Source organism: Eublepharis macularius, chromosome 3, assembly GCF_028583425.1.
Source record: "Eublepharis macularius isolate TG4126 chromosome 3, MPM_Emac_v1.0, whole genome shotgun sequence".
In the NCBI taxonomy this organism is placed as follows: Eukaryota; Metazoa; Chordata; class Lepidosauria; order Squamata; family Eublepharidae; genus Eublepharis; species Eublepharis macularius.
This window is the reverse complement of record NC_072792.1, coordinates 183,980,669-184,003,770: the sequence shown is the minus strand read 5'-3', so window position 1 is coordinate 184,003,770 and position 23,102 is coordinate 183,980,669. Positions and strand designations below refer to the sequence as shown.

Here is a 23,102-nt window from a genome sequence, read left to right as displayed (position 1 = left end):
CAAGTCAATTAATGATGGGATGTTTGGAGGTTTTTCAATCACAGGGTTGCCATGGGTTGGAGGGGACTTGATGGCACATAATACACTCATTTATACCTCGCTTTTCCATTTGGCTCAAGTTGACTTACAAGTAATCATCAAAATATTACAGATTAAAAGAAAATAAAAACCTGAACACCTCCCCCCTAAAAGATTCCACATTTCCACAGAAGATCAGTTCTGGTGGGGCCCAGCTTTGTTCCGTTAGTTCACAACTGGTACCACCTAATCATTCAGAGGAAACTCACAATGCAACGGGTTTATTATTCAGCTATTGCAACACTGGCTTGTGTTTATAAGGTGGAAATCCAAAGTGTTTCTGATGAAGTTCTCTTAAAGATTTCACAACCTCGTGTCTGATTGGTTGGGAAAGAGAAAGGGCGGGCTCCAGGCCTCTATTTAAAGTTCAGACAGCCTAAAAAGGCATCATTGAAGGGTATCTGTTGGAAGCTGTCTTCCCAAGGGAAAGTTCTACAGACTTAGCAATGGCAAACGTAAGTTGTCTGTGGAGGTGCGGTCTAGGCCATGGTGTGTAGGGATGTTCTTTGACAGATAGCTTAGTGTATTTGAACTGTTGATTGTCTGTTGTGCACTGGATGTTTGTTCACTGGATGGGTGGAATGGGTGGAATTAAAATGCTTATCAGTGGAAGGAATAGTAGCTGGGCAACTGTCAAGCAGTATCTAGAGAGCTCTGTGTGTCTCTGTGTTAACGTGCTTTCGACTTATGGTGGCCTTACGAATGAAACGTCCAAAAGGTCCTATCATTAACAGACTTGTTCAGATCCTGCAAACTGGAGGACGTGACTTCTTTTATTAAATCAACCATATCGTAGTAGGTCTTCCTCTTTTCCTACTGCCTTCCACTTTTCCTAGCATTATTGTCTTTTCCAGAGAGTCTTGTCTTCTCATGCTGTGACCAAAGAATGATATTCTTAATCTCATCATTTCAGCTTCTAGGGAGAATTCAGGTTGGATTTGAACTCATGGAGTTCAGAGCACTACTCCTCAGAAGGAAGTCCTGCTTCATTCAGTGTTTTTTCTTTCTAGGCAAACGTTTTCAAAAGAATTGCAGCCTTGGTCTGCTATGGCCAAAGTGATAGATCAAGATGGGTAGCTGTGTTAGTCTGTCTGTAGCACAAGAAAAGACCAAGAGTCCAGTAGCACCTATAAGAGTAACAAAATTGGTGGTAAGGTATGAGCTTTCGTGAACCACTGCTCACTTCTTCAGATACAGCTAGCTTGTGAGTCCATCTTTCATTATCTCTTGAAGAGTGAAGTGATTGCAGAAGCTGAATGATAATAGCCAGTGATGGACAAGGGCAGGCCTGATTGAATAATGTGGGGGTATGCAGAGGGGTAGTGGATGTAGAGGAATTAGCACTCGTAATGAGAGAGGAAGGCAATGTCTTTATTCAGCCCAGGTGGATGCTTTGTCTTGAGCTTCGTTATCAGTTGCAATTGCAATAGCTGTATCTGAAGAAGTGAACTGTGACTCATGAAAGCCCATACCCTACCACAAATTTTGCTAGTCTTATAGGAGCTACTGGACTCGGGCTATGTCCAGAGCTACTGGCTATGCCCAAAGTAACAGTCTGCTCCTGTAGTGAAACATCCTAGAATGATTGTTTCGGCTGGGTAGCTACATTGGTCTAGTGCAATAATAATCTTACTATATAATTGAGTAAGCGTGTTTCAGACAACTCACTCTATATCCTGGTGAACCACCAGAGGGAGCTGCCACAGAGGAAAGCCCAGGTAACTCACCATATCACTTCAGAAAACATGCCGTGGTGGGAAGCCCAGGGCAGGAACAGGAGCAGAGCGGGTGGCAATGTCCTCCCTGCACCTTAACTCGGTTGGTATTAGATGTGGAGCAGGTGGCAATGCCCACCCACCCCCACCTTAACCCAGCTGATATTACGAGCAGAGCAGGTGGCAATGCTTGGCCCCCTTCAGCCAGCTGGTTTTAGGAGTGGAACAGGTGGCAATGCCCACCAGTACATTAACCCAGCTGGTATTAGTAGCGGAGCAGGTGGCAATGCCCGCCTCCCTTCCGCCAGCTGGGATCAGAAGTGAAGCAGATGGCAATGCCCACTCTCCACCTTAATCCAGCTGGTATTAGGAGCAGAGCAGGTGGCAATGCCCACCCCCCTTCAGCCAGCTGGTATTAGGAGCAGAGCAGGTGGCAATGCCCATTACCCACCTTAAGATGGTGGATATTAGGAGCGTAACAGGTGGCAATGGCACCCCCTCCTTAACCCAGATGGAATTAGGTTGGCAATGCTGCCCCCTTCAGTAGGCTGGCATCAGGAGTAGAGCAAGTGGCAATGCTGCCCCCCTTCAGCCAGCAGGGATCAGGAGCAGAGCAGGTGGCAATGCCCACCCCCCTCCTTCATCAGCCGGGATCAGTGACGGAGGAGGCGGGAATGCTTGCCTGCCCGCTCTCCCCTTTCTAGAGCCCGTTGTATTTTTCCCCACAACGAGCTTTGTTCCTAGTATACTGCACTTAAGAACAACTTAACACCCACTCAGAGTGGTTTACAAAGTATGTGAGGTGGGTGGGGCTGAGAGAGCTCTGAAGAGCTGTGACTGGCCCAAGGTCACCCAGCTGGCTTCACGTGGAGTGGAGGGGAATCAAACCGTTCTCCAGATTAGAGCTCCGCCGCTCTTAATTACTTAGGTGTTGTTGGCAGCCTTGTGTGTGTGTGTGTGTGGAGGGGGGGAGATGACCCTCTGTTTCTGTGTAGGGGGCACATCTTGTTCGCTCTGCTCCCTGCTTAAAGGGCTAGCCCAGGCTTATCTATAACAGTTCATTAGCAGATGTTTGTGTGAAAATAAACAATTGCCTTGCAGCACTCGAAGGACTAAAAGGTGTAGCGTTTTGTGGCATGTTATCTGCATGCACAGATGGGTGGAGGGGGTCCTTTTTTGGCTGAAGGAGTTTCTTGGGTTAAATAGAAAAGAGTCCAGTAGCACCTCTAAGACTAACCAACTTTCCTGTAGCATAAGCTTTCGAGAATCGCAGTTCTCTTCGTCAGATGCATCCTCTGGATCTATTTCTTGAGATCTGTTTCTTGTGTTAGAAATCTTTATCCTTTTCTCTAGTGAAACGTGTGTGTGTGTTACTGATTTGTCCACAGGCTACAAAGCATCCATCTGATAACGCTGCTGCTTCCAATCTCATTTGGATACGGAACGCGAACCAGTTGGAGAGCTTCCATGTGGATGGTTCTTTTGATGTGCGGGGGAGGGTGGCACCAAAAGCCAAGAGGTTTGTATTGGTGGGTGAAGACAGGGTACATGTGTGTCCTGGGCAGAGTTTAGAAATGCTTCCTGTCCTGTCTCCCTTATTAGTTGCTTAACACATCTGAAATGCACTGGAACAAAAACCAGTCTATGGGCATGGCCAGTGGCCTCCTCCAGTATCCATCCAAAGCACAAACCACTCTTCCTTCCTTCCTTCCTTCCTTCCTTCCTTCCTTAGCCTCCAGTAAGGTTGCCATCTTTCCCTCAGCTTTCCCAGTGATTGAACTCCAGCCTCATCTGTGTTCTCTTCCTCCTGACTACTCCATAAGATCCAAGAGCCCAGCAGGCAGGCTTATTTGCAATACGGACAGGACCACCACCCTCCACTAAGGCTGTGCCTGAACACAATATGCTTATTGCTGCCTGGTGCACTTACACTTCTGAACTGAAGGGGGCACAGACCCCAAATAGATGGGAAAACAAGAGGGTTTGCTTGATCTGCTATATTTCTGCTGATGTTAAATGAGAGGCCTAACTGGGTTGTCTCATCCTTTCCTCTTAGCTTTGCCATCAGCCTGGGTGCAAATGCCTCAAACTTGAATATTTGCTTTAAGCCTGATTTAACTAAAAGGATTTTTACATGCAATTACAAAAAAGATGGAAAGTATGGTCAAGAGATGATTGGTCGTTCATGCCCTTTCCACGAGGGAAAAGAAGTCGAGGTGAGTAGAAGATGGAGAGGACGTGAGGGGGAAGCCATGACGGCTGGCTCTGAAACTGAGGGGAGGTGTCCTTGGGCAAGGCACACTCAGCGGGCACCAGAGTTGCCAAAAACAGGCTGGGAAACTCCTGGAGATTGATGGGGTGGAGCCTGGGGAGGGTGGGGTTTGATGAGGGGAGGGGCCTCAGCAGCATCCAATGCCATAGAGTCCAGCCTGTCAAGCGGCCATTTTCTCCAGGGCAGATCGTGAGAAAGTGGGGCACTATTTTTAAGATGCGGGGAAATGGCCAATGTCTTGGCTCCTTCTCCAGAGACCTTCTACTAGAGGTCTGTGTGTGCAAAAGCCCCATTTCCTTGACAACCTTCTTCCTGAAATGGCAACAGAGGACTGAGTGACTTCTCTTCCTTGACTGGCCTTGGCTGCTCTCTTGCCAGGGTCCATCTTGGCTTGTGTCAGGGAGGGAGTCGCTGAGGTGAATGACAGAGGACCCCTCACAGCCTCGGTTCTTTGCCTCTGCAACTGAGTTCCCAGCCCTCTCTTTCAGGCAGAGCAAAAGAGCAAAAGAACAATGGCCAAGTGGGGAAAGGACTAGTTTTGTTCTGTTATGCTGCCTCTACGCATTTTGCATGCGCTTTTTGAAGGGGATCTATAAAAATATAAATAATATTTTGTCATTAAAACAATAATTTCACAACATGGTAAAAAATCATAGTAAAAGATGCTAAATATGTGAAAAGTGCTTAAATGCGTACAGAACCACCAACATTTGTACACCATGCACCTAGACTTTTACAAGTTGGAAAAATGCACATAAAACTAAGCTGTATAACACTAGCACACAGTTGCCATAATGAAGTGTGCTGCTTGGTTCCCTCCTGGGTTACATGAGAGCTTTGAACTGTTATCTCCCCCATGAGGCAAAAGGGGCCGCATAATGGAAGAAAACCATTCTTTTCCTGCTGTACCGTTCTTTAAAAATCCATTGTTCTGTCTGTGGTGTGGCCCTCTTCTCCTGTAGACTTCTTACAGTCAGCCGTTTCCCTGCTAGGCACCATTCCCAACCATGTGTAGGCCTGATTTCGTGGCCACCAAAGAAGAGGCATGTTGACCATCACTACATGTGTGGGTGCACAACAGGGAACGCTCCCCGTGTGGGGCTGCTTGGGGTCTGGAAAACTGAGGGGAGGGCAAGGCCGAAGGCAGGTCACCCCATGCACAGATGACCCACTTTGAATCAGAATCAGAACTCCATGTGTTTAGGGATCGAGTTTCCAGCAGAGATCTCATAGCTGAGGTGTGACTGAATGAATGAAAGTCTGGCTCGCCAACTGAGAGCCAAGCTACAAGAGATGAATTACACAGCGCAAGCATGTGAAGAGAGTTGCAGTGCTAGCTGGGAAGCTGAGAGCCAAGCTACAAGTGATGCCTTACACAGGTTGAACACTTGTCAGCTTCTCTCAAGTTTTGATGGGAAATGTAGGCGCCCTGGTTTTACAGCTTGGCTCTCCATTGCAGCTGCAAGACCAGGATGCCTACGTTTCCCATTAAAACTTGAGGGAAGCTGACAAGTGTCCAACCTGTGTCAGGCATAGCTTGGCTCTGAGCTTTAAAAGAGATCGTTCCTGTGAGGGTTTGTCAATTTCCTCTTTGCCTCTGGAAGGTCCTGTCAGTTTCATCTCTGTTTTAGGCCCCAAAGATGAAATTGACAAACCCTCTCAGAGCTCTTCCCTGGCTCTGTAGAGAGAGGAAATCGACAAAGCCTCACAATCTTTTAAAACTCAGCCTCCCGGCTAGCATTACAACGCTCTTCACATGCTTGGCCTTGCGAAATTCATATCTTGTAGTTTGGCTCTGAGACAAAACCCGTGAAAACCTGTGACATGTAGCTTGGCCTTCATTCCCTCAGGAATCACATTGCCAGCTCTCTGTGAGGCAGAAAGTCTGTGGTGATTTACGGCTGACCCCTGCTGGTTTTTCAAGGCAAGAGGCTAGCGGAGCTGGTTTGCCTTTGCCTGCCTCAGTTCAGCGAACCTGGTCTTCGTTGATGATCTCCCATCCATGTCCTAACCAGGGCCAAACCTGCTGAGATTCCAAGATCTGACAACATCAGGCTAGCCTGGGCCAAACAGCTAGTTGTAAAATACTGGTTAAGAAGTGGTCTTTGCCCACAGCATGCTGGGATAGGCTTCCCACTGAGGAGATATGAGCAGAGACCCCTCTAGATAAAGAGCCCAGATACATGGCTGCTCCTGAGGCAGGACTGTGTGAGGTCTGGTCATTGCCTTCTATAAACTACCCAGCCAGTCAGATTGAGTCCTCCACATCTGTAGCGGGGGGGGGGACGTACTTATCTTCTCCTGAAAACTGATGTCAGCTAACGCCTCGATCTGTTCTCCTCAGATCCATTTCTCCCTCGAGGCGACAGACAGTGGCTCCATTGTTACTGTGTTCTTGCCTGACCACACTCATTTTCGATTCAGCAACCCAGTAGGAGTGAACTATTACAAATACGTGGCAGTGGATGGAGACTTTCAGCACTATCCTGACCGCTCGTAATGAGTTCAGTTGTGCCAGCCCGTGCCTCTCTTCCGGCTGCAGATGAGTCTGCCAATAAACCAGCAATGACCACTGCGTGAGCCTGGCCTCTTTCTTGTCACGCTTCTTCTTTCTAGAATCCTTTTGCATGCTATTATCATTCAAATAATAGTTTAGCTGCAAGTTTTACCAAGCTATTCCTTGGCCGCTACACCTCACACTCTTTTCTCCACTGTGTACTGAGTACGCTGAGATCAGCGTTAAGAAGACGTACGTGAGGCTTGCGACAGTCCTTGAACTGCCCCGTAGAACATAATGGGCCTTACCTCTACGTAAACCAACAGGTAAACCTATTGAAATCTAGCAAACAGACAAGCTAGAAATCACCAGGGAGGGATAATTACTCCAAAGCAGAAGAGCTTTTTCTTTTAGTGGATGGCATTCAAGTAAAGCAGGAAGACCCAAGTTCAAATCCTGCTCTGCTAAAGAAGCACTGTGGGTGGTGTGTCCTTGTGCCAATTACATCTTAGGCTGTTTCAGCACCAGAAATCCCCACCCCCACCCCGCACTGACCACAGGAAGTGCCTGCAGTGTAGGGAGCTTCCAGACAGCATCAGGCTCAATCTGGGTATGACTCGTCCTGCTCCTGTCTTTTGCTTCCCCTTTACTCCGGAGAAATGTAGACCCTTCAGGAAGAGGGTGTGTGACGCTCAGCTCCGCCTTCAAAATGGAGAAGCTGAGTTTCAATACATCTGTTGAAGGTACCACACAACTCCTTTCCCGCTTTTTGACACAACATAACATCAGGGCTATTTACTGGTCTTTGATACCTGGTGAAAGAAGTTGCAGGGTCCTGAAAGAGAGAAGGACGTGGTCTGAGTTAAACCTGGCAGGTGGGCACATAGGGGATACCACCGGTGAGAGGCCACATAGCCCACCCCCTAGAGGGGAGGTGGCCCACCTCTGCCTTCCCCAGCTCGTCAGGCCCGGCATCCGCTGATCTGACCCACCTTCCGGACTTGGCGGAATGTAGCCTCTGGGAGGCCCAGCGGGTGGGCACATGGGGATGCTGCCGGTGAGCAGCCAACCCCCCCACCCCCTAGAGGGGAGGGGGCCCACCACCCCCAGCCCACCAGGCCTGGTGGCCACCGACATGACCCACATTAATGCCTTGGCAGAAAGCAGACTCTGGGATTCAGCAACCTGGCAGGTGGGCACATGGGGGGTGGTCCACCGCTTGCAAACGGGGCCAAAGTCAACTGGTGGCTCCAATTGTATCGAATGGGAGTTTCCTGGGGGTGTTGGATTTGGGAATGTATAACTTCAAGATTTGCAATCTTGACCAAGCTTGGGTGATGGCTGGAGGACAGCCTGCTGAACATTCCCTGTGAATAAGGGCTCTCTAAAGCCAACAGGGTGCCATTCTGGCCCCCACGAACAACGAACGCCGAACATGTTCGTTAATGAGACATGTTCATTACTGTGTGTTCATTTTCGTTGACGGCAATGAACAACGAACAACGTGTTTATTCTTTCCCCCCGTTCATGCCCATGTCTACTCCATACCATGGCCCAGCCTTGTTGCTTGAGCATACCCAGTGCTCCAGAGCAGCACGTTGGTGGGCAGGCGGGCTTAGTGATCTGGGGAAGTCAACATGGTTTTGTCCCCCATAGATCTTGTCAGACCAACCTAGTTTCCTTCTTTGATCGAGTGACAAGCTTACTGGATCGTGGGAACTCTGTTGATGTGATTTACCTGGATTTCAGTATTGCTTTTGATAAGGTTCCCCATGACATTCTAATGGGTAAACTGGAAGACTGCAGACTGGAATATAGGACAGTTCAGTGGATAGGGAACTGGTTAGAGGACTGCGCCCAAATAGTGGTGGTCAATGGCATTTCATCAGATTGGAGGGAGGTGTCCAGTGGGGTGCCCCCGGGCTCGGTTTTGGGCCTGGTAGTTTTCAAACTTTTTATCAATGATCTGGATAAAGGGGTAAACGGGCTACTTATTAAATTTGCTGATGATACCAAATTGGGAGGAGTGGCAAACACCCAAGAAGATAGAGTTAAAATTCAACAAGACCAGAATACTCTGGAGAAGTGGGAGGTTGTGAACAGGATGCAATTCAACATAGATACACTAGTGGCCAAAATTGTGGAAACCTTTTGGAAAAAGTATATTTTTGAGGTTTGATGGCTCATCATAACACCACTTTTTTTTGGAGTAATACCATAAAATTATATATCAATGGAAAGATAATCAAGAATGTAATACAATAACTTTTATGAAGGATTTTTTTTTAGAACAGTAGTTATACAGAAGAAAATTGAAACACATAGAAAGAATGAGTTCTACAACAATTCTCACCATGTCAGTTAATACTTAGTTGGGTAAACTTTTGCTTTAATTACGGCCTTACAACGCCTTCCCATGGAGTGAACCAAGTTTTTTAGTTCTGCAGCTGTTATAATGTGAAACCACGATTGAGTTATTGCTTCTATTAATTGCGGTTTAGTGTTGGATAGCTTCTCACTAACCAGTTTCTTTAGTCAGCTCCATAGCTTTTCGATGGGGTTAAGGTCTGGGCTATTCCCAGGCCATTCCAACAGTGGAATATGGTTATCCTGAAACCACTTTTCGCACACAGCAGCCACATGACATGGAACTGAATCTTGTTGAAATATAAATGCTTCATTATCTTGGAAAAGATCACGTGTGGAAGGCTTCAGTTTGGGCTCAAGTATTTCATGTATGTATTTTGGGGCATTTATATTGCCATTTATCACACAAATTCTGCCCACACCTTTTGATGTCATACAACCCCATATCATAACACTAACTGGGTGTTTCACGGTAGGTGTAATGCAATCAGGATGCAAATCTTCTCCGATTCTTCTCCTCACGTATTTTATGCCATCACTACCAAACAGGGAGATTTTGGTCTCAGCACTCCAAATAACACTGTCCCATTGTTCCGCTGTCCAGTTAACATGGGTTTTAGCCCAGTTTAATCTTTTCAACCTTTGTTTGAGAGATAACAATGGTTTTTTCATGGAATTCTAGCATTAAGACCAAATTCCTCCAGTCTGTGCCGAACAGTCCTTGCACTCAACTTCACATTGAATTGCGCCATTTCGTTCTGTATACACCCGATGATTTTCTTCTGTCACCTAGGCTGTTTCCAGATTGCTTACCTTCACGCGGGATGTCGCACATCGTTGCGGGGAAAATGCGAAATATCGCGTTTCCTCACGCGAGTTTTGCGCGATGTCGTGCAAAACTCGTGCGAGGAAACACGATATTTCGCATTTTCCCCACAACGAGGCGCGACGTCCCGCGTGAAGGTAAGCAATCTGGAAACGGCCCTAGGCTCAGGGCTATGCTACACATGATGAATGACACTTGAACGGCAAGTGTATTTCTCCCTGTTCACTTGCCCTCCACTCAATCCACTTGCCGTTCAAGTGTCATTCGTCATGCGTAGCTTGGCCCTCAGTCTCTCAATTCTTCTATCATCCCTTGCTTGTGTGCACCTTTTCCTGCCTTTATCAGTCTGGTTTTGTAGGGACTGAGTTGCCTTATACTTCTTCAAAAATTTAGAAATGCCACCTTTGGTTAAGTTTCCACCAATTTTTCTTCTAATTTCTTCATAACTGTAGCCTTGTTCACTTAATAGTACTATTTTACATTGCTTTCTGGGTGACCAGTCAACTCTTTGTGCCATTTCTTTAATTAGTTTTATTTTTTTATTTAATTATTATGTTTTATAAGCTCACTAAATGAAAGAACACAAAACAAACAAACCAACTTGATAGCAATCACATAACACACTGACAAATGACCTCCTTTCAGCTCCGATACATGACATCAATAGCCGAATCCTACTGTGACCTGATTGGCTCATTGCCAAAACAAGATGACACCTGATTGGCTCTCTAAAGACTCATGCTCATTGGCTACATTCAAATGAAGGAAAGCTACTTCATATCAACCTAAGCAAGTTGTGCTTCCTTTTCCTGGTCATTTGGCTATAACATTTGATAGAATACAGATAATTGAACAAACTTTGTTGCATTACATTCTTGATTAAGTTATCTTTCCATTGATATATAATTTTATGGTATTACTCCAAAAAAAGGTGGTGTTATGAGCCATCAAACCTCAAAAATGCACTGGGCACCAGTGCATGTCTTCTTGTACGGGACAGTCTCTGGAGCCTGGAGAGTTATTATTTGGGGGTGGTCCAAAGATTCTTTTGGGGTGCAGCATCCCCCAGTTTCTGCACATGCATTTGTCCCATGGGCACTCCACTTTGGAGCAGTTCGCACAAGAACCGGGCTTTGGACCAGGAAACTGCATACGTCCACTTGAAGGGCAGAGTGTTCTGAATGTGTGGGATGGTGTAATATGTGGATGTTCAAACCTTATTGTGGGATGCAGAGTTTTTAAATTATCCTCAATATTTGTGGTTGAATTCACAAATAAGGAATTAGGAAATGCAATTAAGGAGCTGGGAACCATTTTCAGCCTCTTAAATATGAGAAGAACTGACAAGCTCCGGATATCCCTGTCCAAAGGGAAACATATCACTGCTCTTTGTTTAAATTGAGGAAGTCACTCCCCCTTCAGTCAGGGTCTCTGATTGGCAGGCCAGTCTCTGGGGATTGCTTTAGGACAGAATCCCCAGGATTGGTTCGGAGCCCAGAGTCAGTTCTGGACCTCCAACGACCTGCAAGTCCCTCTCAACAGCCCTGAGAGGTAGGTTAGGCTGAGGGTGTGTGACTGGCTCAAAGCCACCCAATGAGCTTCCACAGCAGAGTTGTTACCGGACTGGGTCTCCTTGCAAGTAGGGGGGGAATTAGCGACAAGGAGAAGGCTATGCGAGACGAGTAAGAAAGCGAGACTTCCCACCAATTTTAATGGGGGACCCTCCCCAAGGTAACTGACGAAACATGGGTTCTTCAAAAACAGAAGTAATTTTTATTTAAGGAAGAAAACTCACACACACACATAAGAAGTAACTCACAAGCACACAATACTTCTAGGACAGCAGTGGTGAAATTGGGATAGATTTGAGCAGGGCTTTTTTTCAGCCAGAACGTGGTGGAACGGAGTTCCGCCACCTCTTGAAAATACTTGGCAATAGGGCGTGAAAATAATATTATTTCAAAGAACCCCGTGTGATTCTTCCTCATTTCCCTCTTGAGTGTTCCGCCACCTATTTTCCCAGGAAAAAAAATGCTGGATTTGAGGGGTTTGGGGTGATAATTACCTATCCAGGAAGCAGGGTAGTCCATGGAGGAAGGAGGCTTCAAGCATCCAGCGTTTTCGGCCAGGAGAGGTTTAGGGAAGGAGTCTCTAAGGGTACAGTGCTTGGATCTGAAAAAGCGTGCACACCTTGAGTGGGGCAAAGCTCATGTTTTTATAGGGAAAAATGAACCCTGAGGATGCAGAGCACTCCAACCGCGGGACAAAAGACCTGAAAGGTCATCTCCTGGGAATGGCAAAGGTTTGAATACCTTTAATGGGTTCTGTCGGGGTTTAGCAAAAGAATTGGGTTGGTTTCTTCAGGTACTTTACAAAGAAACAGCAGTGAGTTAGATGTTCCCAGAGCTTAGTTGATGACTTTAGAGATTGGGTTCTCAGTGAGAAAGGTGGACTATATATAAATAAATAAATAATAGTGTATAAGATAATATCTTAATGCAGCCTTTAGGTTTAGTAATTAATGCACTATTTGGAACAGTCAAGGAGTCTCTTGTTTTCTGTGGATCTGTTTTAAAAGAAAGTTTCACTCCCAAGCAGAATAAAACTCCCTAAGAACATCCCCCCCCCCTTTCTGGAATAGTCAGTTCTGTCCCCCGTCTCAGCTCTCCATCTCTTCCGTCTGCTCTGTGCCCAGGATTCTCATCCTCTGCTTTGCAGACCCCGGAAGCTGTTTCTATATCTGCATCTCACAGAGAAGCCTTTTCCTGGGCTTTGATAGCAAAGATATTCCCGTCCCTTATCAAAGGATCTCTTGCTTCCCCAAAGTAACAGGACTGGCTCAAACATTCCAAAGCAGTGAGAAATTAACTACTTTCATATTCAGTTTGAAGGTTGTGATTGAAAATGTACCTCCATTGCATGAGAGCTGCAGCCCTCTTCATGGTTTTGCACGCTGTCAGTGATTGGAAGCTGTTGGATCCACGGAGAGCTTCGGGCCCAGCAATGTAAGAAATGAAGCCATCCTTCCTGTGTCTTTTTGATTTTTGGCATCCGCTGCATGCCAGTCCTACTATGTAATTCTGTAAGCGGGTTTCCGATGACTCACTGGGATTCCACAGCACAGGCATGTTAGTGTGCCCTTAGCGGGAGAAGAGGGGAGTCGCTCCATTGGCCAGCGGGGCTGGAACAAGTCATTGCTGGGCGCAGGATCTGGAGCCACTTCCCTTGCGCACTCCTCTCCCACAGTGGCCCCAATCTGGGTGGCTGTTGGTTGGACAAGCTGGAGTCACCACTCCCCTTGCACGCTTTCCGTCCGCTGTGGTCACTGCCAGGTGTAGGAGCCCGTCAGGGCACCTGGTGCCACCCCTCACATTGCGGTACTGGAGAGTGAACTATGCCATCAGGCCGCCCTGTCTTCCTTCCTGCACCCCAGATCAGGGCGCTAAGGAGGGGAAATACCCATCCAGGCCACCCTCCCCACCCCCAGATAGGGGCTCTAGGGAGGGAGCAATGCCTAGCCCCACTGCCCTACCCTCCTTCCCCCATCCCAGATTAGGGCTCTAGGGAGGGAGCAATGACCAGCACCACTGCCCTGCCTTCCTTCCCCCAACCCAGATCAGGTTGCTGGGGAGGGGGAAATGCCCACCCACCCCCGCCCTTTCTAGAGCCCAATGTGTTTTTTGCTACAATGGGCTTTGTTTCTAATACAGTGATAAATGCTGTTTGAGTCTTTCTCAGATTTTATTAATTAATGAAATTGTTTATTAATTATTAAAACTATTTATGAGAAGATGAGGTTATCTGGAAAAGTCAATAATGCTAGGAAAAGTGGAAGGCAGAAGGAAAAGGGGAAGACCCAAAATGAGATGGCTTGAGTCAATAAAGGAAGCCACGTCTTCTGGGTTCCAACATCTGAGCAAGACTTGTTATTGACAGGACATTTTGGAGGTCTGTCATTCACAGGGTTGATGGATATAGATTTGGAGGTTTTTTATATACTTATTTTTATATACTAAACCTATGCTTTTTCAGTATTACATGCTTTGCACTTTTTCTATGCTCAGGAGCCAAAGTAGTACTTGTAGTGTAACCTGTAAGAATTTGACACTTGAAACAAGAAGACTTGAAACTCTGTAAGAACTGATATACTGCTTTTAGGGCTGCACATATTATATGTTATATTATTCTATAGATTCCAATAGATTTCAGTACCAGAGAGCCTTTTGTAGAAAACTGATTTGATGCAGCAAGCTGGTTTTGGCCACCTGTGGTATTATCTTCCTTAAAGCTGAGAAGAAACTGGGGAAAAAGGCACGAATAGGAAAACATCCCTTCCTATCCACAGATTTCAGTTATCAGAAGATATCAAGGCACCAGATTGAGACTCATTGGCGCCCTTGAAAGTATTATGCCCAGAAGAAAGTAGGTAAAAGGTTAGACAGTGTCCTTCCAAAATGAGGGAAGAGGGAAAAAAACTGTGAAGACTGGAATTCCCCCAAATAGAGGGGCCAGCCCAGAATTGCATCTTCAAATCAGAACTGACCCTAGATATGTTACGAGCCAGTAAGATATCAAATATTAGAATATTGTAATATTGTTATGATTATCTGAAAGTATTAATTGCCTGTGCTTCTATTGTAATTTTGATGAGCTCCGGACACAAGGAGACCACCTACTCCTGTGAAAATGGGCTCCTCCATTGTTTAAATTAAACAATCATATATTGCTTCATTCTACAGGACTCCGTGGTGTGTGTGTCTCTTATTGTGATTGGTGAGAGGGACACCTAAGGCACAAGTTTGTGTATAACAGGGTCACCATGGGTTGGAGGGGACTTGATGGCACATAACACACACATTTATACCTTGCTTTTCCTTTTCCTACTGCCTTCCACTTTTCCTAGTATTATTATTCTAGAAAGAAGAAGCGTGACAAGAAAGAGGCCAGGCTCACGCAGTGGTCAAGAAGCAAATGCTGGTTTATTGGCAGACTCATCTGCAGCCAGAAGAGAGGCACAGGCTGGCCGGACTGAGCTCATTTCGCAAAGACAGAGAAGCGCTGAAAGTCTCCATCCACTGCCACGTATTTGTACAAGTTCACTCCTACTGGGTTGCTGAATCGAAAATGAGTGTGGTCAGGCAAGAACACGGTAACAATGGAGCCACTATTTGTCGCTTCAAGGGAGAAACGGATCTGAGGAGAAGAGATCGGGGTGTTAGCTGACTTCAGCTTTCAGGGGAAGATAAAGATGGCCTATCTGCTCCAGATGTGGAGGACTCAATCTGACTGGCTGGGTAGTTTATAGAAGGCAATGACCAGACCTCACACAGTCCTGCCTCAGGAGCAGCCATGTATCTGGACTCTTTATCTAGAGGGGTCTCTTCTCATATCTCCTCAGTGGGAAGCTACGGCAGCCTATCCCAGCATTCTGTGGGCAAAGACCACTCCCTAACCAGGATTTTACAACCAGCTAAGAGCCTGGCCTGTTCGGCCCAGGCTAGCCTGATGTTGTCAGATCCTGGAATCTCAGCAGGGTTGGCCTTGGTTAGGACATGGATGGGAGATCATCAACGAAGGCCATAGTCGGTGAACTGAGGCAGGCAAAGGCAAGCCAGCTCCGCTAGCCTCTTGCCTTGAAAAACAAGCAGGGGTCGGCCGTATATCACCACAGACTTTTTTGCCTCTGCAGGGAGCTGGCAACATGATTCCTGAGGGAATGAAGGCCAAGCTACACATCATAGGTTTTCACGGATTGCGTCTCAGAGCCAAGCTACAAGAGACGAATTACACAAGGGCAAGCATGTGAAGAGCGTTGCAATGCTAGCTGGGAGGCTGAGTTTTAAAAGAGATTTGGGAGGCTTTGTCGATTTCCTCTCTCTCCAGAGCCAGGGAAGAGCTCTGAGAGGGTTTGTCAATTTCATCTTCGGGGCCTAGAACAGAGGTCAAAGGACAGGACTCTCCAGAGGCAAAGAGGAAAGTGACAAACTGATCTTTCCTGGCTCTGTAGAGAGAGGAAATTGACAAAGCTTCCCGATTTCTTTTAAAGCTCAGCTTCCCGGCTAGCACTGCAACTCTCTTCACGTGCGTGCACTGTGTAATTCAACTCTTGTAGCTTGGCTCTCAGTTGGCCAGCCTGACTTTCATTCATTCAGTCACACCCCAGCTATGAGATCTCTGCTGGAAACTCGATCCCTAAACACATGGAGTTCTGATTCTGATTCAAAGTGGGACATCTGTGCATGGGGTGACGTGCCTTCAGCCTTGCCCTCCCCTCAGTTTTCCAGACCCCAAGCAGCCCCACACGGGGAGCGTTCCCTGTTGTGCACCCACACATGTAGTGATGGTCAACATGCCTCTTCTTTGGTGGCCACGAAATCAGGCCTACACATGGTTGGGAATGGTGCCTAGCAGGGAAACGGCTGACTGTAAGAAGTCTACAGGAGAAGAGGGCCACACCACAGGTGCATGGTGTACAAATGTTGGTGGTTCTGTACGCATTTAAGCACTTTTCACAATCTTAGCATCTTTTACTATGAATTTTTACCATGTTGTGAAATTATTGTTTTAATGACAAAATATTATTTATATTTTTATAGATCCCCTTCAAGAAGCGCATGCAAAATGCGTAGAGGCAGCATAACAGAATAAAACTATTCCTTTCCCCACTTCACCATTGTTCTTTTGCTCTGCCTGAAAGAGAGGGCTGGGAACTCAGTTGCAGAGGCAAAGAACCGAGGCTGTGCGGGTCCTCTGTCATTCACCTCAGCGACTCCCTCCCTGACACAAGCCAAGATGGACCCTGGCAAGAGAGCAGCCAAGGCCAGTCAAGGAAGAGAAGTCACTCAGTCCTCTGTTGCCATTTCAGGAAGAAGGTTGTCAAGGAAATGGGGCTTTTGCACACACAGACCTCTAGTAGAAGGTCTCTGGAGAAGGAGCCAAGACATTGGCCATTTCCCCGCATCTTAAAAATAGTGCCCCACTTTCTCACGATCTGCCCTGGAGAAAATGGCCGCTTGACAGGCTGGACTCTATGGCATTGGATGCTGCTGAGGCCCCTCCCCTCATCAAACCCCACCCTCCCCAGGCTCCACCCCATCAATCTCCAGGAGTTTCCCAGCCTGTTTTTGGCAACTCTGGTGCCCGCTGAGTGTGCCTTGCCCAAGGACACCTCCCCTCAGTTTCAGAGCCAGCCGTCATGGCTTCCCCCTCACGTCCTCTCCATCTTCTACTCACCTCGACTTCTTTTCCCTCGTGGAAAGGGCATGAACGACCAATCATCTCTTGACCATACTTTCCATCTTTTTTGTAATTGCATGTAAAAATCCTTTTAGTTAAATCAGGCTTAAAGCAAATATTCAAGTTTGAGGCATTTGCACCCAGGCTGATGGCAAAGCTAAGAGGAAAGGATGAGACAACCCAGTTAGGCCTCTCATTTAACATCAGCAGAAATATAGCAGATCAAGCAAACCCTCTCGTTTTCCCATCTATTTGGGGTCTGTGCCCCCTTCAGTTCAGAAGTGTAAGTGCACCAGGCAGCAATAAGCATACAGTGTGCAGATACAGCCTTAGTGGAGGGTGGTGGTCCTGTCCGTACTGCAAATAAGCCTGCCTGCTGGGCTCCTGGGTCTTCTGGTGTAATCAGGAGAAAGAGACCACAGATGAGGCTGGAGTTCAATCACTGGGAAAGCTGAGGGAAAGATGGCAACCGTACTGGAGGCTAAGGAAGCAAGGAAGGAAGCAAGGAAGGAAGGAAGGAAGGAAGGAAGGAAGGAAGGAAGGAAGGAAGGAAGGAAGGAAGGAAGGAAGGAAGAGTGGTTTGTGCTTTGGATGGATACTGGAGGAGGCCACTGGCCATGCCCATAGACTGGATTTTGTTCCAGTGCATTTCAGATGTGTTAAGCAATTAATAAGGGAGACGGGACAGGGAGCATTTCTAAACCCTGCCCAGGACACACATGTACCCTGTCTTCACCCACCAATACAAACCTCTTGGCTTTTGGTGCCACCTTCCCCCGCACATCAAAAGAACCATGCACAGGGAAGCTCTCCAGTTGGTTCGCGTTCCGTATCCAAATGAGATTGGAAGCAGCAGCGTTATCAGATGGATGCTTTGTAGCCTGTGGACAAATCAGTAACACACACACACACACGTTTCACTAGAGAAAAGGATAAAGATTTCTGACACAAGAAACAGATCCCAAGGAATAGATCCAGAGGATGCATCTGACGAAGAGAACTGCGATTCTCGAAAGCTTATGCTACAGGAAAGTTGGTTCGTCTTAAAGGTGCTACTGGACTCTTTTCTATTTAACCCAAGAAACACCTTCAGCCAAAAAAGGACCCCCTCCACCCATCTGTGCATGCAGATACCATGCCACAAAACGCTACACCTTTTGGTCCTTCGAGTGCTGCAAGGCAATTGTTTATTTTCCCCACAAACATCTGCTAATGAACTGCTACAGATAAGTCTGGGCTAGCCCTTTAAGCAGGGAGCAGAGCGAACAAGATGTGCCCCCTACACAGAAACAGAGGGTCATCTCTCCAACAATACCCCCCCCCCCCACACACACACACAAGGCTGCCAGCAATCTTCTGTAGTAATACAGGACTTCATTTTGTCTCAGAAAGACATTGAGGTGGTATGGGTATTGAGCTCTACTACTTGAAAACAGTCAACAAGGGAGGCAGAGAAAATACCCTTGTTGGCTTTGTCCAGGTCTTCTGTAACAATCTGGCTAGGAAAGCAAGTTCGAGTCCAGGAGCATCTTAAAGACAAACTAGATGCTACCAAACCTGACTTTTGCTCCTCGAGCCAGTTTGGTGTAGTGGTGAAGAGTAGACATGGGCACAATCCAAAAATAAATCACGATTAAGCCGATCATGGATCTGGGCTGCCGCTGAACGCAGGTTCCCGATTCTAACCGATCAAGTCATGTTTCCGGTCCGAAATCGGGATCGGGGAAACCAGCACCCAGGGCAACCGTAGTCAGGCTGTTGCATGTGCGTGCGCGCATGCTCCTGAGTCGCCCCTGCCCACGCAGCAAGCCGGCTGTCCCAGCTGACCTTGGGTCAGTCACAGCTTCTAGCTCTCTCAGTCCCACCCACCTCATAGGGCTTCCAGAGCTCTTTCAGCTCCAACCACCTCACATACTTTGTAAACCGCTCTGAGTGGGTGTTAAGTTGTCCTTAAGGGCAGTATATAAACTGTTGTTGTTGTTGCTGCTGCTGCTGCTGCTGCTCTAGACCAATGTAGCTATCCAGCTGAAACAATCGATCTAGGATATTTCACTACAGGAGCAGACTGTTACTTTGGACACAGCCAGTAGCTCTCGACATAGCCGGAGTTCAGTAGCACCTATAAGGCTAACAAAATTTGTGGTAAGTTATGAGCTTTCATGAGTCGCAGCTTCAGATACAGCTATTGCAATTGCAACTGATAACGAAGCTCAAGACAAAGCATCCACCTGGTATGAATAGAGACATTGCCTTCTTGCAGTGGGTCATGAAAGCTCATACCTTACCACCAATTTTGTTAGTCTTATAGGTGCTACTGGACTCTTGCTATTTTCTCGTGCTACAGACAGACTAACATGGCTGTCCATTTTGATCTATCACTTTGGCCATAGCAGACCAAGGCTGCAATTCTTTTGAAAACGTTTGCCTAGAAAAACACTGAATGAAGCAGGACTTCCTTCTGAGGAAACGTACTCTGAACTCCATGAGTTCAAATCCAACCTGAATTCTCCCTAGAAGCGAATATGATGAGACTGAGGCTATTATTCTTTGGTCACAGCATGAGAAGAGAAGACTCTCTGGAAAAGACAATAATGCTAGGAAAAGTGGAAGGCAGTAGGAAGAGAGGAAGATCTAAAATGAGATGGCTTCATTCAGTAAAAGAGGTCACGTCCTCCAGTTTGCAAGATCTGAGCAAGTCTGTTAATGATGGGATGTTTCGGTGGTCTTTCATTCATAGGGCTACTATGAGCCTGCACATAACACACAAAGAGAGAGAGAGAGAGAGCTCTCTAGGCACTGCTTCAGAGTTGCCCAGCTACTCTTCCTTCCGCTGACAAGCATTTTAATTCTAACAACCCATCCCACCCAACCACTGAACAGAACAAACATCCAGGGCACAATTGACAATCACAAACACACTAAACTATCTGTCAAAGACCATCCCTATATGCCGTAGCCTAGACCCGCCCCCCCTCCACAGACAACTTACGTTTGCCATTGGTGAGTCTGCAGATCTTCCGCTTGGGATTGCTGAGGCTTGACAAGGCAGCTTCCAACAGATATCCCGCAATGAGGCCTGATTGGGCTGTCTGAACTTTAAATAGAGGCCTGGAGCCCGCCCTTTCTCTTCCCCAACCAATCAAACATGAGGTTGTGAAATCTTTAAGAGAACATCAGAAAACTTTGGTTTTCCACCTTACAAGCCAGTGTTGCAATAGCTACAATAGCTGAATAACAAACCCGTTGCGTTGTGAGTTTCCTCTGAATGATGCTGACCATTGCGTGGTACCAGTTGAGAAATAATGGAACAAAGCTGGGCTCGCCCAGAACCCATCTTCTGGAAAACTATGGAATGTTTTAGGAGGGAGGTGATCAGGTTTTTATTTTCTTTTAATCGGTAACATTGTGATGATTACAGTCAACTTGAGCCAAAAAGAAAAGGGGAATATAAATAGTTCCATTAACTAATAAAACTTGGGAAAGACTTCAAGAGCATGTGTTATTATATTGGCCTGCATTGGTGTCAACAATCAAAAACCATCAAAATTGCTGGGCCTGAAGCTCTCGGTGGATCCAACAGCTTACAATTAATTGACCATCTGCAAAACAGTGAAGAGAACGGTAGCTCACGTACAACGGACATGCATTTCCAATCACAAAGCTCAAACAGAATATAAAACTAGCTAATTTCTCACTGCTTTGAAATGCTTGAGCCAGTCCTGCAATTTTGGGGCATCAGCAGATTCTTTGATAAGGGACGGGATTGTCTTTGTTATCAAAGCTCAGGGAAAGGCTTCTCTGCGAGATGCAGACTGAGTGCATTGAGATCAGCACTAAGAAGACGTACTTGAGGCTTGCGACAGTCCTTGAACTGCCCCATAGAACATAATGGGCCTTACCTCTGCGTAAACCCACAGGTAAACCTATTGAAGTGTAGCAAACAGACAAGCTAGAAATCGCAAGGGAGGGATAATTACTCCAAAGCAGAAGAGCTTTTTCTTTTAGTGGATGGCATTCAAGTAAAGCAGGAAGACCCAAGTTCAAATCCTGCTCTGCTAAAGAAGCACTGTGGGTGGTGTGTCCTTGTGCCAATTACATCTTAGGCTGTTTCCACCCCAGGAATCCCCACCCCCACCCCGCACTGAACACAGGAAGCGTCTGCAGTGTACGAAGCTTCCAGACAGCATCAGGCTCCATCTGGGTATGACTCGTCCTGCTCCTGTCTTTTGTTTCCCCTTTACTCCGGAGAAATGTAGACCCTTCAGGAAGAGGGTGTGTGACGCTCAGCTCCGCCTTCAAAATGGAGAAGCTGAGTTTCAATACATCTGTTGAAGGTACCACACAACTCCTTTCCCGCTTTTTGACACAACATAACATCAGGGCTATTTACTGGTCTTTGATACCTGGTGAAAGAAGTTGCAGGGTCCTGAAAGAGAGAAGGACGTGGTCTGAGTTAAACCTGGCAGGTGGGCGCATGGGGGGTGCCACCAGTGAGCAGCCACACCCCCGGCCCCTAGAGGGGAGGCAGCCCACCACCCCCTCCCCGAGCCCACCAGGCCTGGCGGCCGTCAACATAACCCACATTCATACCTTGGCGGAAAGTAGCCTCTGGGAAGCCTGGCAGGTGGGCACATAGGGGGTACCGCCGGTGAGAGACCACATAGCCCGCCCCCTAGAGGGGAGGTGGCCCACCTCTGCCTTCCCCAGCTTGTCAGGCCCGGCATCTGCTGATCTGACCCACCTTCCGGACTTGGCGGAAAGTAGCCTCTGGGATGCCCAGCAGGTGGGCACATGGGGGTGCTGCCGGTGAGCAGCCAAACCCCCCTCCCCCTAGAGGGGAGGGGGCCCACCTCCACCTCCCCCAGCCCACCAGGCCTGGTGGCCACCGACATGACCCACATTGGTTGTTGTGGGTTTTCCGGGCTGTATTGCCGTGGTCTTGGCATTGTAGTTCCTGATGTTTCGCCAGCAGCTGTGGCTGGCATCTTCAGAGGTGTAGCACCAAAAGACAGAGATCTCTCAGTGTCACAGTGTGGAAAAGATGTTGGCAGGTCATTTGTATCTACTCAGGAGGGGTGGGGTTGAGCTGAGTCATCCTGTAAGCGTTTCCCAGGGTGTGGAATGCTAATGGCGGGAGGCTTCACTGTATCCTGAGGAGGTTCTTTTGCATATGGATTGGTGCTTGATGTGCTAATGTGGGGCTGGAACAAGTCATTGCCGGGCGCAGGATCTGGAGCCACTTCCCTTGCGCGCTCCTCACCTGCAGCAGCCCTAATCTGGGTGGCTGTTGGTTGGACAAGCTGGAGTCACCACTCCCCTTGCACGCTTTCCGTCCGCTGTGGTCACTGCCAGGTGTAGGAGCCCGTCAGGGCACCTGGTGCCACCCCTCACATTGCGGTACTGGAGAGTGAACTATGCCATCAGGCCACCCTGTCTTCCTTCCTGCACCCCAGATCAGGGCACTAAGGAGGGGAAATACCCATCCAGGCCACCCTCCCCACCCCCAGATAGGGGCTCTAGGGAGGGAGCAATGCCTAGCCCCACTGCCCTACCCTCCTTCCCCCATCCCAGATTAGGGCTCTAGGAAGGGAGCAATGACCAGCACTGCTGCCCTGCCTTCCTTCCCCCAAACCAGATCGGGTTGCTGGGGAGGAGGAAATGCCCAGCCCAGCCCCCCCCCCTTTCTAGAGCCCATTGTGTTTTTTGCTACAATGGGCTTTGTTTCTAATACAGTGATAAATGCTGTTTGAGTCTTTCTCAGATTTTATTAATTAATGAAATTGTTTATTAATTATTAAAACTATTTATGAGAAGACGAGGTTATTTGGAAAAGTCAATAATGCTAGGAAAAGTGGAAGGCAGAAGGAAAAGAGGAAGACCCAAAATGAGATGGCTTGAGTCAATAAAGGAAGCCACGTCTTCTGGGTTCCAACATCTGAGCAAGACTGTTATTGACAGGACATTTTGGAGGTCTTTCATTCACAGGGTCGCCATGGGTTGGAGGGGACTTGATGGCACATAATACACACATTTATACCTTGCTTTTCCTTTTGGCTCAAGTTGACTTACAAGTAATCATCAAAATATTACAGATTAAAAGAAAATATAAAC

The 23,102-nt window shown here is 47.3% G+C and overlaps 1 protein-coding gene across 1 annotated transcript; it reads left to right on the top strand.

The window, feature by feature from the left end:
- Nucleotides 1–487: 487 nt before the first annotated feature.
- LOC129325514 (galectin-1-like) lies at nucleotides 488–6,619 on the top strand. Its single transcript, XM_054973218.1, has 4 exons — nucleotides 488–533; nucleotides 3,182–3,312; nucleotides 3,850–4,009; nucleotides 6,410–6,619. The coding sequence occupies exons 1-4, from the start codon at nucleotides 525–527 to the stop codon at nucleotides 6,563–6,565; spliced, it is 456 nt and encodes a 151-aa protein (XP_054829193.1). The 5' UTR covers nucleotides 488–524; the 3' UTR covers nucleotides 6,566–6,619.
- Nucleotides 6,620–23,102: the final 16,483 nt, after the last annotated feature.